Source organism: Salvelinus namaycush, chromosome 4 (assembly GCF_016432855.1).
Source record: "Salvelinus namaycush isolate Seneca chromosome 4, SaNama_1.0, whole genome shotgun sequence".
In the NCBI taxonomy this organism is placed as follows: Eukaryota; Metazoa; Chordata; class Actinopteri; order Salmoniformes; family Salmonidae; genus Salvelinus; species Salvelinus namaycush.
Genome location: NC_052310.1, coordinates 11,612,441 through 11,629,878, shown reverse-complemented (window position 1 = coordinate 11,629,878; position 17,438 = coordinate 11,612,441). Strand labels below are relative to the sequence as shown.

The 17,438-nt window shown below is 41.3% G+C and overlaps 2 protein-coding genes across 3 annotated transcripts in view; one reads left to right on the top strand and one right to left on the bottom strand.

The window, feature by feature from the left end:
• LOC120046152 (glutamic acid-rich protein-like) overlaps window positions 1–9,846 on the bottom strand; it is a 23,058-nt gene extending 13,212 nt beyond the window's left edge. The window contains exon 1 of the mRNA XM_038991153.1: window positions 9,775–9,846. The gene's annotated coding sequence lies outside the window, so the exon portion shown is untranslated. The remainder of the gene's footprint in view (window positions 1–9,774) is intronic.
• LOC120046151 (leucine-rich glioma-inactivated protein 1-like) lies at window positions 9,395–17,438 on the top strand. Of its 2 annotated transcripts, XM_038991151.1 has the most exons (10): window positions 9,395–9,570; window positions 10,263–10,283; window positions 12,225–12,469; window positions 12,730–12,801; window positions 13,529–13,600; window positions 13,702–13,773; window positions 14,881–14,952; window positions 15,108–15,277; window positions 15,616–15,780; window positions 15,991–17,438. In XM_038991151.1, exons 3-10 carry the CDS (start codon window positions 12,279–12,281, stop codon window positions 16,809–16,811), a joined length of 1,635 nt encoding a protein of 544 aa, XP_038847079.1. In that variant the 5' UTR covers window positions 9,395–9,570; window positions 10,263–10,283; window positions 12,225–12,278; the 3' UTR covers window positions 16,812–17,438. The 2 variants fall into 2 exon arrangements, with proteins under 2 accessions (XP_038847079.1, XP_038847080.1); XM_038991152.1 differs by lacking the exons at window positions 9,395–9,570; window positions 10,263–10,283 and having other exon boundaries at window positions 12,208–12,469.

Sequence of the window (17,438 nt, the reverse complement as noted above, 5' to 3'; positions counted from 1 at the left end):
AGCTTCACCAAACAACTGTTCCAAAACATGTTGTGAAGCTTCACCAAACAACTGTTCCAAAACATGTTGTGAAGTTTCACCAAACAACTGTTCCAAAACATGTTGTACTGCTTCAGCAAACAGCTGTTCCAAAACATGTTGTAAAGCTTCACCAAACAACTGTTCCAAAACATGTTGTGAAGCTTCACCAAACAACTGTTCCAAAACATGTTGTGAAGTTTCACCAAACAACTGTTCCAAAACATGTTGTACTGCTTCAGCAAACAGCTGTTCCAAAACATGTTGTAAAGCTTCACCAAACAACTGTTCCAAAACATGTTGTAAAGCTTCACCAAACAACTGTTCCAAAACATGTTGTAAAGCTTCACCAAACAGCTGTTCCAAAACATGTTGTGAAGCTTAACCAAACAACTGTTCCAAAACATGTTGTAAAGCTTCACCAAACAACTGTTCCAAAACATGTTGTACTGCTTCAGCAAACAGCTGTTCCAAAACATGTTGTGAAGCTTCACCAAACAACTGTTCCAAAACATGTTGTGAAGCTTCACCAAACAGCTGTTCCAAAACATGTTGTGAAGCATCACCAAACAACTGTTCCAAAACATGTTGTACTGCTTCAGCAAACAGCTGTTCCAAAACATGCTCCACATAACAGAGATAAATTATGATTATGTCACAAATAGTTTCACAAATATTGTTTATAAAAACAAATGCTGATGCTATGTTGAACTTGAGGCAAAGTGATTAAGTGAACCAAGACTCTGTGAATCGGGTGTCTGTCCCCCCCAAAAAAACATATTGAAAGATTTCTGCTGTTTCAAAGTGATCATAATAATAAACTCGGATTAGAATATTTGACAACTGTTTATATTGCTTTGGACTTTGGAACCGACAGTATCCAACTCATAACAAAAACAAATTGTGTGCAGACAGACACGTCGAAAGGTGAATTACTGGCCTTGCTTGATCAATACATCTTTCCATGTAAACTGACTGTTTACCAGTGTCCAGACCACTAAAACAGTAAACACAAGGATTTGATAGCAAATATCCCAAATCATCCCAAGGGAGTTTCACTTGTCAACCTCACAAAGCCAAAAGGGCATCAGCAATTACAATGCCATGTCATCCTGTCTCATCATGACGTAACCCTTACGTACTTCAGACTGGGGATTCTCTAAACACAAGCTTAGTGGCCACGGTGTTATAGCACGGATACACCAATAATGTGTGCCTGCCGCGGGTACTTTGCGAACCGAGTGCAAAACAATTTTACTGATGTCAACAGCTCACACGTTCGGTGCGATGTATGTGACCCTCTGCTACCGCACGGCAAGCGGTACCGGAGCGCCAAGTCTAGGTCCAAGAGGCTCCTAAATAGCTTCTACCCCCAAGCCATAAGACTCCTGAACAGCTAATCAAATGGCTACCCAGACTATTTGCATTAACCCCCCGTCTTCTACGCTGCTGCTACTCTCTGTTATTATCTATTCATAGTCACTTTAATAACTCTACCTACATGTACATATTACCTCAATTACCTCGACACCGGTGCCCCCTGCACATTGACATTGACTCTGTACCGGTACCACCTGTATATAGCCTCCACATTGACTCTGTACCGGTACCCCCTGTATATAGCCTCCACATTGACTCTGTACCGGTACCCCCTGTATATAGCCCAGCTATTGTTATTTACTGCTGCTCTTTAATTATTTGATATTCTTATCTCTTACCTTTTGTTTGTTATTTTCAAAAAACTGCATTGTTGGTTAAGGGCTTGTTGTATTCTGCGCATGTGACAAATTAAATATGATTTGACCAAACTGTTGAATTGTTTTGACACATTTTTGAAGTGTCAACTAGGTGTCAAGGAGCATGCATTGTCACATGGTAAAAGTACATGGATGGACCATTGGCATATGGGGATGGACAGACATGGTCTTAGCTAAGCACACATGCTTGGTTCAGAAGATGTAAGAAAACAGATGGCATGTAAACAGTTTGCTATGGCTCAGACAGTAAGAGGGATGGCAGACATGAAGACATCAACCAGAGAGGAGAAGACAGAGACACAAAGCTGAGGAGAGACAGTCCTTCTTACAAAAGCATCTGGTCAAAATGAGGGTGGAAAAGGCGTATCATCCCTTTGGCAACGGATGTTAAATAAAATATAAATCAATTATAAAACCTCTTATATAGTATGAATTTGTTGTTGCTGAACCCTTCCTATTATGGCCAAAACAGGCAACTAATGTTTTTTGCACATGATTAGGTCAATACTAATAGATGACCTAACTTAAAAAAACATGACCTGTGACACAGCGATAGCATGAAACTAGTGAATCACTCTGCTACAACATGGCCGTGGCATTGGCCAGAGAGAGAACATGTCTGGCCTCCGACTTACTCTTACACAAAGACCATGTAGATGACCTGATCTGATTCCAGGTCACGGATTGGTCATTGTATCCCATTGAGGAGTGAAAGACCATTGGCTGTGAATTTTGATGATCTGAGTCAGCCTTTAAATCCCTCGCCACTTCCTACAGAATGGCAGTAAACGAGGGCGGGATTAGCTAGAGTGACTTAATCAGGTACAGCATATTGGCTTATTCAGCTTTCTCAGAGCGCCAAGAATAGATCATTGTGTTCAATGCATTACTTAAAGTGTGTCAGTGCTCTCACCTCGCAAAAGCACTTCTCATGAGCCTATTCTATTTATACTCTATCACCCATAAAGCTGATGAAGACATATGGAAGTGGTAACCTACTTAAAGGCTCAGTGCAGTCAAAAAATGTGATTTCCTATGTTTTTTTTAATATAACACCACCCTTTGACGTTCGAATAATACTGTGAAAATGATAATGCCCTTTTAATGTAAGAGCTGTCTGAAAAGACCGCTTGAAATGTCTACCTGTTTTGGTCGGATGGAGTTTTGGCCTGCCTATTAAATTAGTTAATAGACCAATAAGAAAGAGTTCCAAGCTAGTTTACAGATAGTTTTCCCTTCCCCACTCAGACATTTCGCAGACAGTCCTAGCAAAATTCATGACAAAAAGCCATTTTTGTTTCTTCTTGACCATTTTAATTGAAAACAATCACGGTAAGGTACTTAATTTCTACCCAGAAATGATTTGATATTGAGATAAAAACGGCTGCATTGGACCTTAAATTAATTACAAGTGGATAATTGAAGGTCTATTTGTGTAGTTACTTCCTGACTACCAGGAAGATGGATCTTTTTGTTGTAAGGATATACATTTCTCTGGTGATTATTTTCACAGTGGAAGTTGAGTTTGTGATTTGAGACAAGAAAATTTTAACCTAATCTGTCGTGGACATACATGCACGTAACATCGGATTGTATCGTAGTGTTCGTCAACAGACTGTGGGATGCAACGACTAACGAGGAACTTGGTTCCGATGCACAGATTTTTGGTCACTGATCATTTGGTAAATCACGATTTGGCAGGTGTTGGTATATTTTTAATTTCTGAAGGGGAGGAGGCATTTGGCCCATGCTTTGGCTGAGAGTTTCCGTTTAGGGGGGTAGAGACTTCACTAGTCTTGTTAATATATGTTTTCATACATCTACCCCAGAACCTGACGCAATTACGCAATATTTTTGTTATCGGTTTTCAAGATTAATGTTAACCAGAAGTGGTGGACTTTGATATTGGGATGCCGCAGGTATTTTTTTTTTTAACCAGGTACCCCACCTAATTCGACAAATCAACTCACCAACTAAGCATACTAATTAATCTGTGGTTGCTACATTTCACCCTCCTCTCCCCAGTCGAAATCCAGAGGTAAACTAAAAATCTTATGTGCCTACCTTTTGGTATTACAAGAGCAGGTTTGCCAACCCCTGACAACTGTGTCAAAGTAAACATGTCTTGGCCTTTATCGCCATCTAAAGGTAGAGCTCTGAATGACTTCTGACTAGAGCTGTTAGTTGATACAGTAGATGGGCCTACAAATGTATGTCCCTGACTCCCCGTAATTGCATTTCAATGGTGAACTGTATAAGAGATGAACAGAATAAACAACAAACTAATAAACAGAAAATACTTTCATCACGTAGGTCTGTAATACCTACATGTTTAAAGCAGACCACAATTCCCGGGTGGCGCAGTGGTCTAGGGCACTGCATCGCATCGCAGTGCTAGCTGCGCCACCAGAGTCTCTGGGTTCGCGCCCAGGCTGGGCTGGGTTCGCGCCCAGGCTCTGTCGCAGCCGGCCGCAACCGGGAGGTCCGTGGGGCGACGCACAATTGGCATAGCGTCGTCCGGGTTAGGGAGGGTTTGGCCGGTAGGGATATCCTTGTCTCAGTATGTAAAATGTAATGAAATGTAATAAAATGTATGCACTCTACTGTAAGTCGCTCTGGATAAGAGCGTCTGCTAAATGACTAAAATGTCAAATGTAAAATTGTCCCTGTGCCCAAGAACACCAAGGTAACCTGTCTAAATGAATATCACATCTGTAGCCATGAAATGCTTTGAAATGCTGGACATGGCTCACATCAACACCATCATCACAGACACCCTGGACCCACTCCAATTCCCATACTGCCCCAACAGATCCACAGATGATGCAATCTCTGTTGCTCTCCACACTGCCCTTAACCACCTGGACAAAAGAAACACCTACGAGAGAATGCTGTTCATTAACTACAGCTCAGTGATCAACAAAATAGCACCCTCCAAGCTCATCACTATGCTAAGGACCCTGGACTTCCTGAAGGCCGGCCCCAAGTGGTGAGGGTAGGCAACAACACATCTGCCACGTTGACCCTCAACACGGGGGCCCCTCAGGGGTTCGTGCTTAGTCCCCTTAGATTGGTATAATGTCATCTGGCCTCTGCCTTTTCCCTCCACTTTCAGACGACTCTCCCTGGCCCTCATCATCACTGAAGTCAGAGCCATACCCTCCACCTCTATGGATCTGCAAGAAGAGTTTTCTTTCTGTCATCATGCCATATAGCTTGTGAGGGCCTCACTAATAGTAGGCCTATAATTTATTGTTTAGCAATCAAGAACAGGTAAATGTACAGAAAAGGTGGCTAATGAAATATTTATTATATTGGAAGAAGCCCACTATGTCAAAAAAATCTGAGAACGCATAGATGAATATACAGTGCATTCGAAAAGTATTCAGACCACTTCCCCTTTTCCGCATTATGTTACGTTACAGCCTCATTGTAAAATGGATTAAATAAAAAAACTTCCTCATCAATCTAAAGACAATACCCCATAATGACAAAACAAAAACAGGTTTTTAGAAATGTAGCAAATAGATTACAAATTAAAAACAGAAATACCTTTTTTACATAAGTATTCAGACCCTTTGCTATGAGACTCGAAATTGAGCTCAGGTGGATCCAGTTTCCATTGATCATCCTTGAGATATTTCAACAACTTGATTGGAGTCCACCTATGGTAAATTCAATTGACTGGACATGATTTGGAAAGGCACACCCCTGTCTATATAAGGTCCCACAGTAAACAGTGCATGTCAGAGCAAAAACCAAGCCATGAGGTCGAAGGAATTGTCCGTAGAGCTCCGAGACAGGATTGTGTCGAGGTACAGATCAGGGGAAGTGTAGCAAAGCATTTCTGCAGCATTGAAGGTCCCCAAGAACACAGTGGCCCCATCATTCTTAAATGGAAGAAGTTTGGAACCACCAAGACTTCCTAGAGCTGGCCGCCCAGCCGCTCTGAGCAATCGGGGGAGAAGGGCCTTGGTCAGGCAGGTGACCAAGGACCTGATGGTCACTCTGACAGAGAGCCAGAGTTCCTCTAAGGAGATGGGAGAACCTTCCAGAAGGACAACCATCTCTGCAGCACTCCACCAATCAGGTATTTTTGGTAGAGTGGCCAGACAGAAGCCTCTCCTCAGTAAAAGGCACATGACAGCACGCTTGGAGTTTGCAAAAAGGCACCCAAAGGACTCTCAGAACATGAGAAACAAGATTCTATGATCTGATGAAACCAAGATTGAAAATATTTAATCTCATTGCCAAGCGTCACGTCTGGAGGAAACCTGGCACCATCCCTAAGGTGAAGCATGGTGGTGGCAGCATCATGCTGTGGGGATGTTTTTCAGCGGCAGGGCCTGGGAGACTAGTCAGGATCGAGGCAAAGATGAATGGAGCAAAGTAGAGAGAGATCCTTGACAAAAACCTGCTCCAGAGCGCTCAGGACCTCAGACTGGAATATGTTCCGGGATTCTTCCGATGGCATTGAGGAGTACACCACATCAATCACTGGCTTCATCAATAAGTCCATCAACGACGTCGTCCCCACAGTGACTGTACATACATACCCCAACCAGAAGCCATGGATTACAGGCAATATTTGCACTGAGCTAAAGGGTAGAGTTGCCGCCTTCAAGGAGCGGGACTCTAACCAGGAAGCTTATAAGAAATCCCGCTATGCCCTCCGACGAACCATCAAACAGGCAAAGCGTCAATAGAGGACTAAGATCGAATCGTACTACACCGGCTCCGACGCTCGTCGGATGTGGCAGGGCTTGCAAACTATTACAGACTACAAAGAGAAGCACAGCCGAGAGCTGCCCAGTGACACTAGCCTACCAGACAAGCTAAATAACTTCTATGCTCGCTTCGAGGCAAGTAACACTGAAACATGCAGGAGAGAATCAGCTGTTCCGGACGACTGTTTAATCACACTCTCAGCAAGCCGATGTGAGTAAGACTTTTAAACAGGTCAACATTCACAAGGCCACAGGGCCAGACGGATTACCAGGACGTGTACTCCGAGCATGCGCTGACCAACTGGCAAGTGTTTTCACTGACATTTTCAACCTCTCCCTGTCTGAGTCTGTAATACCAACATGTTCAAGCAGACCACCATAGTCCCTGTGCCCAAGAACACTAAGATAATCTACCTAAATGACTACCGACTTGTAGCGCTCACGTCTGTAGCCATGAAATCCTTTGAAAGGCTGGTCATGGCTCACATCAACACCATTATCCCAGAAACCCTAGACCCACTCCAATTTGCATACCGCCCCAACAGATCCACAGATGATGCAATCTCTATTGCACTCCACACTGCCCTTTCACACCTGGACAAAAGGAACACCTATGTGATAATGCTATTCATTGACTACAGCTCAGCATTCAACACCATAGTGCCCTCAAAGCTCATCACTAAACTAAGGACCCTGGGACTAAACACCTCCCTCTGCAACTGGATCCTGGACTTCCTGACGGGCCGCCCCGCAGGTAGCCTAGTGGTTAGAGTGTTGGGCCAGTAACCGAAAGGTTGGTGGATTGAATCCCCGAGCTGACAAGGTAAACATCTGTCGTTCTGCCCCAGAACAAGGCAGTTAACCCACTGTTCCTAGGCCGTCATTGTAAATAAGAATTTGTTCTTAACTAACTTGCCTAGTTAAATAAAGGTAAAATATCAAATAAAAACACAACACATCTGCCACACTGATCCTCAACCCAGGGGCCCCTCAGGGGTGCGTGCTCAGTCCCCTCCTGTACTTCCTGTTCACTCATGACTACACGGCCAGGCACAACTCCAACACCATCATTCAGTTTGCCGATGACACAACTGATCACTGACAACGATGAGACAGCCTATAGGGAGGTGGTCAGAGGCCTGACCGTGTGGTGCAAGGACAACAACCTCGCCCTTAATGTGATCAAGACAAAGGAAATTATTGTGGACTACAGGAAAATGAGGACCGAGCACGCCCCCATTCTCATCAACGGGGCTGTAGTGGAGCAGGTTGAGAGCTTCAAGTTCCTTGGCATCCAGATCACCAACAAATCAACATGGTCCAAGCACACCAAGACAGTCGTGAAAAGTGCACGACAAAACCTATTACCCCTCAGGACACTGAAAAGATTTGGCATGGGTCCTCAGATCCTCAAAAGGTTTTTACAGCTGCACCGTTCGAGAGCATCCTGACTGGTTGCATCACTGCCTGGTATGGCAACTGCTCGGCCTCCGACCGCAAGGCACTACAGAGGGTAGTGCGTCCGGCCCAGTACATTACCGGGGCCAAGCTTTCTGCCATCCAGGACCTCTATGCCAGGCCGTGTCAGAGGAAGGCCCAAAAAATTGTCTCCAGCCACCCTAGTCATAGACTGTTCTCTCTGCTAAGGCACGGCAAGCGGTACCGGAGCTCCAAGTCTAGGTCCAAGAGGCTCTTAAACAGCTTCTACCCCCAACCCATAAGACTCCTAAACAGCTAATCAAATGGCTACCCAGACTATTTGCATTGCCCCCCCCCCCTCCCCCCACGTAACAAAATGTTGAAAAAGGGAAGGGGTCTGAATACTTTTCCTGAATGCACTGGAAGTAGCCAGTGTCGGGAGTAGTGAACTAGTAATCAAACTACATTTTGCAATAGCTTGGTGATAGTTGAACAAAATTCAAACCTTGTTTTGCCATGTAATGACTTGGGACATAATTTTTTTCTGTTTTTACTAATGACCTTGAATAAAGCCTATGTACGCTGACGACTCAACAGCTCTGCTTTCTTGATATCTCAGTCAACCAGACAGGTCCTAAAGTTTTGTCGCACCTGAACTACTGCCCAGTTGTGTGGTCATGTGCGGCAAGGAAGGACAAAGGCAAATTACAGTTGGTCCAGAACAGAGCAGCACGTATTTGCATTTAAATGTACACGGAGGCCGAATGGCAATGACATGCACGTCAATCTGTCCTGGCTTTCCTCAAAGAGAAGAGATTGACTGTATCACTATTGGTCTTTGTGCGGGGTGTTGATGTGTTGAAGATACCGAACTGTCTGTTCAAGCAGTTGGCACACATTTCTGACACTCATTGGTATCACATGAGCCATGCAACCAGAGGTATCTTCACAGTCCCCAAGTCAAGAACGGAGGCTGGGAAATACACCTTATTAAATAGTGCCATATTTAAATAGAACTCTGTGCCACCCCAAGTAACTCAAACTAGCAATAAAAACAGATGAAAAAAATCTGATAAAAGAACACCTTATGACACAACGGAGACTTTGACGAGACGCAGACATTTTTATATATTTTGTATTGTATTATGTATTTTATGTATTATTTGTGTTTTGTTTCCTGTTTGGACCCCAGGAAGAGTAGCCGTTACCTTGGCAGTAGCTAATTGGGGATCCTAATAAAATAGTCAATACTAAATGTAGCGGTGTAGCTAACTACTGGAACTACACACTAATTTTTTGCAAAAAGAGAAGAACATACAGTATCTCGGAAATAGGCAATCATTTCTTACTTTTTCAGCATTAGACCTGCATAATGCTCACTTGAAACATCGTTTTTGTGTTTAATGGTCTGTTAACACCTGACCAAAGTGATCTGTCTTACAATTTGTAGTCTATGACACTTCCGATGTAGATATGATCACTTTTCCCGAAGTAGCTTGGTGGTAGTGAAATACTTTTTCAAAGTAGCTTTAGTTAAGTTAACTATATTTTTTTAAGGGTAGCTTTAGTGTAGCTTAACTTCTTCGAGTGTGAAGTACGCTACTTGGTAGTGTAGTAAACTATGATTTCAGAGTAGGTTCCCCAACACTGTAAGTAGCTAACGTTAGCAAACGTTGTCTTGTCTCCTATGTCGCACACAATGGGTGCAGCTAGCCATGTAACATTGAAGCTAGCCGATGACTGTTGACTATGGCCAGATAGTTAGCTAGATATTGTGCTATGGATGAAACAAACGGATCGAGTATAAAGCAGACATTTGTTTCTGACCTAAGATAAAGTCGCGATTCAACTACCTTTACGAGTCTGTCCATATGTATCGCCATGCTCACGATTAGCCTACTGTTTGTTTACATTAAGAAAGTCGCGTATGATGACGTATAAGAGAACGTTTATGGTTGGAGAGTAGAGCGTAGAGATTCTAGTGGCGTATTTTTGTAGGCACTAACTCTGCGATGGTTTGTTGGACAAAGGGTATGAGGAAAATTAATGTCGTTTTTGGATAAAAGGCGAAAATAAGGTCTGTGGTAAACAGGCTTAAGAGATCTTATACATGTTGTTCTATGAGAATCTTCATTAGCTAATGTCACATGTTGCGAATTTTGAAGAATTTGTGTAATACTGTAATAAAAAACACATAAAGGCTTCATAATTCATAAAGCGCATGTTAACTGACTATCTCATAGAACAAAACATAAGATTTCCTAAGCCTGTGTTAACCTCAGACTTTATTTTAGGCATTTATTCTAAAACCCTGTTTTTTCCCCATTCATTTTCCTCGTAGGGATGGCTGAACGAACCAAAGGTAGGTAACTTATTTCCAGGTTTTAGAGCTACAAGCTGGCAAGCTCTATTTGTGATTCACACAAAAACAAAGGTGCATGAAAAGACCACAAATTACTATATTTCTAACAGTAAACTGCCACAATCAATGATATACACTGAATGCACAATACATTAGGAATACATTCCTTTTTTTGAGTTGCACTCCCTTTTGCCCTCAGAACAGACTCAAGGTATCGGTGCATGGACTCCACAACGTGTCGAAACCGTCCCACAGGGATGTTGGCCCATGTTGACTCAAATGATTTCCACAGTTGTGTCAAGTTGGCTGGATACACAAGTTCAAAGGCACTTCAATATGTTGTCTTGTCTATTCACCTTCTGAATGGCACACATACACAATCCACGTCTCAATTGTTTCAAGGCTTAAAAATCCTTCTTTAACATGTCTCCTCCCCTTCATCTACACTGATTTAAGTGGATTTAACAAGTGACGTTAATAAGGGATCATAGCTTTCACCTGGATTCACCTAGTCAGTCTATGTCATGGAAAGAGCATGTGTTCTTAATGTTTGGCCACAACCAAAATTACAGGACCTCTCCAAATCAAATAATCTTTTCAACAAATCTATGGTTTGATTCCATTATCACATTTGTTGAGAAGCAAATACACACACAACATGCATCAGATATTCAGGTATTGATATGAATAATAAAAGCATAGATTTTTCTAGGAAAAAAAGAAGTGGCAAATATAGACAATTCTAAATACAGTAGGCCCTTAGCCTATTTTGAACATGCACAAACAGAGAAATCAACCTTTTAATTATTTGTATTTTATGTAGGCATATGCAAATGTACTGTAAGGAAATGGGGTTTTGAAGTAACCATTAACCATATCTGCTATCCTGACTGTACTTATGTGGGCTTTCATAGTTTCCGTTATAGATTCCGTTATAGATTCCGTTATATCAAATGGGAACAATAGATCTCTTATTCTTCTGAATACTGTAATTGAACTCTTTGGAAAATGGTGGGATGGCAGGGGTGAACTTTTCCAGTCTTGAACAGAACTCCACTGTTATTTGAATTGGATGGGTTTGATCCCCCATTGAACTCAACAAAGACACAGCATTTGATTCAGTATGTTCGCTGAGAGAGCTAAAAAAGAAAAAAGAATTTGGTTGAGCACAGAAATGTAAGGCGACTTTTAGAGCCAGCTGGGAACAAACTGATTAAAATAATTATTTTATTTTAGGATAATATTATTATAGCTGCATCATATTACATATGCTATTATAATGTTTTTGTTATTATGATTTTGATTTGGTTTTTTATTATATTGTTATTAGCCTACATTGCTATAATTGGGCTTTTATTATGCTATTCCTATTACTATTATCAGCAGCAGCAGCAGCAATAGCAACATTATCAATGAGCGAGACGCAGGTGCTCTTCCAGCTTCCATAGACTCTTCTAATGAATAGGCCGTTCCGCATTAACCATTCAAGGATTTCGTGCGCGCATAAATAATAGTCTGCGTCTCTCAAAAAATAAACGCTGCTCTGAACGCGATCTCTCCAGGGACTTGAGGCTTTCATCTTTTCTTATCCGATCGAGCCAAATAGATACGTATTCAGACCTTCATAATAAAACATATAGAGATAGCCTAGTTCTTACAAATAAATAACACTATAAAAACTGTGTAGCCTACATTGGATCTATTTTCACTTTTGGAATTACAACGTATTTTGGAGGATTTTAATCTGTCCAAGGATCGGAGACCTTTGTTTTATCTTCCCTCTCCTGCATTTGTAAATACTGCGCCTTGCAGAACGAATCTTTTGGATTAGTGCCTGGTCATTGAGATACAAGCTGCATTCATCACTGCAAATTCATCGAAGCAAATACAGACATTCAAGATTTGGCATTGAAACATTTTAATTTTGGATTTTTCCTTGAGGTTCATGTTCAGAAATATTCGACGGACTGGTTGTCACCAGAGAGCAACACGAGGATGGGATATGCAAGCAAAACCCTGAAAGGATGCATGGTGTTGATTTGGATCGCCACGGTCCTGCTTTTATCGGAGACCAGAAGAGTGAAGCAACCTAGATGCCCCGCATCTTGTACGTGCACCAAAGATAATGCACTGTGTGAAAATATAAGATCGGTCCCTCACAGCTTTCCACCTGATGTCGTTTCATTGTAAGTGCTTTGAATTAAATATTGTTAGTTATTTAAATCATAATATTGGCAGTGGCATTAATATGGGGCTGTCGTATGATCAATCTTTCTTTGTCTAGTATTTTGAAGATGTTGAATAGAATAAAATAACAGCACAAGTAAAGCAGCAAATTGAAATTATATAGACCTACAATCAAATTAAATGGTTGATAATTTATCAATAATATTAATCTATGTTCTGATATATTGCCTCATTTCATTTGTACCATGTTTCTATGCAGATCTTTTGTCAAGTCTGGATTCACCGAAATCACTGGAGGAAGCTTCTTACACACGCCTGCTCTACAGCTTCTGTGAGTTTGACGTCGTTACTCAACGATTTTTCAAAATATCTACTAAAATGAGGGTCCATGTGCATCAACAAAGCACAGCCCTGTTCCCTCAGAGGAAGAAGAGCAGGCTTATGTCATAACAGACAGCACATGAACTGGGTGGGGGTGGGGGGTCTTGGCTGCTGAGCTGAAATAAAAATGTCTCAATGAAATGAAACCACAATAAACTTCTCTCAGAGTACTCTTAACATTACAGTAAAGCTATTTTCTGAGGTACCACCCATTCCTCAACATGACTCAGTGTGAAAACCTACTTGCACATAATGTCCCTCATGTGAACAGATTATTCACAATGATCTATCACAAGACATTCGTTTCAGGAAAACATGTATCTTGGCATGGAGGTTTCCCTCTTAATGGTGCCAAATGAGTCAGAGTTTGTGGGAGATATTAATAATACTGTCTGAATAGGCTGTTCTATGACATGTTTTGTTGGGAATACATATGTTATTATTAGAGGCTTGTGAAACAGTTATTTTGGAAACTCAGATTAATAAAACAGTACAAGTGTGAACAGGAGGATTAGGATAAATGAAAATGAAGTGGTTCACATTTTTTAGCAGAGGGGTTGCTTGGAAACTCAACCACTGGGAAATATTTATATTCAAGTGTGAGTAAAAACGACAATGTGACAGACCAGTGGTAATAGAAATTATGGAATGTGAACTCTTTTCTATTTTCTTAACAGTCTATTCACTGCCAACACGTTTGACTCAATTGATGAGGATGCGTTCCTGGGACTACCGCATCTGGAGTACCTGTGAGTTGTACTCTCTCTAATGGATAAGATACTCAAAAAATGCATAATATGATGATTTAATCCTCAAAATATGTTGTCACATGTTATTACCTCATTCACAGGTTTATCGAAAACAACAAAATTGCTTCAATATCACCATATGCATTCCGGAGCCTAAAAGCACTGATACACCTGTAAGTATAAGAATGTCCTTTTTTACTTTCTTACAATCTGAACTCGTGGAAAATGTGTTAGAACAAGGGTCTTGTGTCATTTACATATTGTGGTTAACCATACTTGAAAACAGAAATAAAGTATTGTAACCAATATCCTTGCAGGCTTTTTGCTTCTGCCTAGGGTGCATACCATTATCAGCAACATGGTTGACTGAGGCCCCCATAGGTACATTCAAATATTAAGCAAATGGACCTCGGTGGTGTCCACTTTATCATTGTCAAAAGTGCATAGGATGCAAGTCCTATTCCAGTGATATTGAACAAGGTTAACCTCCCTCACTTCTGCCCACCCTTAGTGGCTTTGGCATAAAGTTGATCTTTATGGTTGTCAGGGATACACTATTTTGGCATAAAGCAGATGTTTCTGGTTGTCAGGGATACAGTATTTTCAACCTAACTTCCGTTTCCCCTGAAAAACATAAGTAGGGACTACGCTCAGGCGGCTTTCTACGACTGCTACGTTAGGTTACTTCTGCCAGATCAAGTTGCCAAAGGACACTCTGTGGTGGATTTAATATCACATGTAACCTTGGTGACCTCGCTGACCGTGAATATTTCCAGTTTTCACACCAGAATATTTGCATCAGGCACTCAAAAACCCTTGAAACGCAAATAATGTATATTGGCAAACATGATACAAAAATATTGGTTTTACTTATCATGTGACCATCATCAGTATGCCTTGCCAACACTCTGAACGGTATATACACTCATTTCTTTCTATAGAAAAAAAGACAGACATGAGTGGATATGTGTTTGCTGAATCATTGTTCTAACTTATATCCTTTCACTATTTTTTTTGTAGATTGTATGAGTCCACTCTTAAATATCTAATTATAACCAAGAACGATATGACCTGGGGGGCAAAACTAAATATAATATCTGCTCTGTAACCTTACTCATACATCTGAAAAGGGCCTATCCAGTGACAGGGTGAAACATAATGCTGGGTTCCAAGAACGTCTCCTTTTGGAAGTCAGCCACAATATATTGTGTTGATTCAGGACATACTGTATTTTTCCTGTTGTGGTCTAAAATTAACATTGTTTTCCTCTTTTTTATTAGGAGCCTGGCCTATAATAACCTTGAGACATTACCCAAAGATGTTTTCAAGGGCATGGATGCTTTGGCTAAAGTGTGAGTCTTTTTTTCTTCTTCACATAACCAGCGTCCTTATGGGTAACGTCAACATCTAAAGTGTACTTATGTTAAACAAAAAAAGTGTGAGTATCTTTTCATTCAAAATATTCAGGTTTTGATTTATGCATACTTTGCTAACCTGTTTTTACCAGAGATCTGAGAGGGAACCACCTGGAATGTGACTGCAAACTAAAGTGGCTGGTGGAGTGGATGCGTACCACCAATGCAACGGTTGACCAGATCTCCTGCAGTGGGCCCCCGCTTTTCCAAGGGAAACTGATCAATGACCTTGTGCCCGGGTCATTTGACTGCATAACAGCAGGTGATTGGTGCAAATATTATTTCACACCTTGGAATGTTAATCTCCTTAACTACTGCTGCCTTGTGCAATTCAGCACTGTGGCCATTTCAATTTAATGCAATAGACTCCAATAGACGCTAAGACTCCAATAGACGCTAAGACTGTAAATGAATTACTAGTCAGGATAAAGTGAAAATGATAACACTAGTGATTAATTACACTGTAGAGTATGTACCTACAGTAGCCTACAGACTACTGAAACAGTCACCAAGGAAGAATTCCAGTAATGTTGCCTCCTCTGGTAGTGATGTAAATCAAAAAAATGTTGTTTACATGAATACATCTGTTTTGTATTGCAGAGTTTGCCTCTTATCAGCCCCTGACGTTTGAATCCATTTCGGTGGAGTCCTTTACCTTTGGCATGGACCAGTTTGTTGTGTTTGCCCAGCCCTTCACTGGTACATGCAGCTTCCTGGAATGGGATCACGTTGAAACGGTTTTCCGAACCTATGACAGCGTTCAAAGTGAGCAATATGTGTTTTATAGTATATCACCAGATGACGAAATGATATGCCAAGTGTGAACTGTTATTGTAGTACTGTATCTGTCTTACCAAAAATACTATATATTTTGTAACCTAAAATGTATAGTTGTATGTTTGTAGTGTTTTTCTCACAAATATTTACTTTATATTCCTATGTTCTAATACTTCGTTTTTGGTCCTTGTTTTACAGGTACATCCACTGTGGTATGCAAACCCATGGTGATTGATAATCAGCTGTTCATCATTGTAGCCCAGCTCTTTGGTGGCTCTCACATTTACAAGCGGGACATCTCTGCCAACAAATTCATAAAAATCCAGGACATTGACATCCTGAAAATCAGGAAACCTAATGACATTGAGACTTTCCTTATAGATGGTGAGTCCTTCTTCGTGATCGCAGACAGCTCCAAGGCCGGTTCTACCACAGTGTACAAATGGAATGGCAATGGGTTCTACTCTCACCAGTCCCTCCATGCCTGGTACCGTGACACAGACGTGGAGTACCTGGAGATCTCTGGTAAGCCCCATCTGATCCTAGCAAGCAGTTCCCAGAGGCCTGTTGTCTACCAGTGGAGCAAGAGCCTGAAGAAGTTTGACCGGCGCACTGATATCCCCGAAATGGAGGACGTGTTTGCGGTCAAGCACTTTAAGGTGAAGAGTGAACTTTTCATCTGCCTGACACGTTTCATCGGGGACTCCAAGGTGATGAGGTGGGACGGTTCCATGTTCAAAGAGGTACAGACAATGCCTTCGCGAGGCTCCATGGTGTTCCAGCCCATCTCCATTGGCAACTGGCAGTACGCCATCCTCGGCAGCGACTACTCCCTGACGCAGGTGTATCAGTGGGACTTGAAGAGGGGCCAGTTTGTTTACTTCCAGGATCTAAACATCCAGGCACCAAGGGCATTCTCTCTGGTGTCCATTGACAACAGAGAGTTTCTGCTGGCCTCCAGCTTCAAAGGGAAAACTCAGATATACGAGCACCTCATGATTGACCTGAGTAATAATTAATTAATGAAAACAATTAAGGAGTGTGCAGTTGACAAGTGCAGTAGCACTGAACACTGTGGAGAGGATGACTATACTGCACCGCTATTTGCATGATATAGCCCACTAATAAGAAAGAATTCCTGATGAATGCCTTGCTAGAAACATCTACCGTGTCCCTCTCTTTCACAGCACTCTTTCTTCTTTTTTCCCTCGTAGACAAAGCAATTGTTGACGTACAGCAGCTAAGCCCTACACTACGGTAACTACGGTAATTCCTGTGCTATTAGATAAACTTAAGAGGTAAAATAAAGTAAACAAGAATTTTGCTTGTAAAGTACTCATTAACATTTAACTGACAATTTCCCAAATAAAATGTTTACGTTTTTACAATGATGAGTGAATTAATACAGCGTTTTGTATGTAGAGGGGACCACTCCAATCATGTTATATCTTTCATATGGAGCTATAGTTTTAGATTTTGAAATTACATTTTTAATTGAACCTAATCTAGGCCTAAATCTGTGTAATTGCAATACTACAAAAACCACATATGTATTCTAATCTGTAGTAAGAGTGTGTTTTGTTTTAAATGTTGCTGTATTTTATGTATAGTAGACTAGTAATAAACCAATTTCATAAAAGCATAAA

What these genes read in the sequence shown, in the direction of transcription:
- LOC120046151 (XM_038991151.1), top strand. Translation starts at nt 12,279, where the DNA reads ATGGGATATGCAAGCAAAACCCTGAAAGGATGCATGGTGTTGATTTGG. An exon ending in CCACCTGATGTCGTTTCATT is followed by an intron (nt 12,470 to 12,729) that starts GTAAGTGCTTTG and finishes GTTTCTATGCAG; the next exon opens with ATCTTTTGTCAAGTCTGGAT. An exon ending in ACGCCTGCTCTACAGCTTCT is followed by an intron (nt 12,802 to 13,528) that starts GTGAGTTTGACG and finishes TTTTCTTAACAG; the next exon opens with TCTATTCACTGCCAACACGT.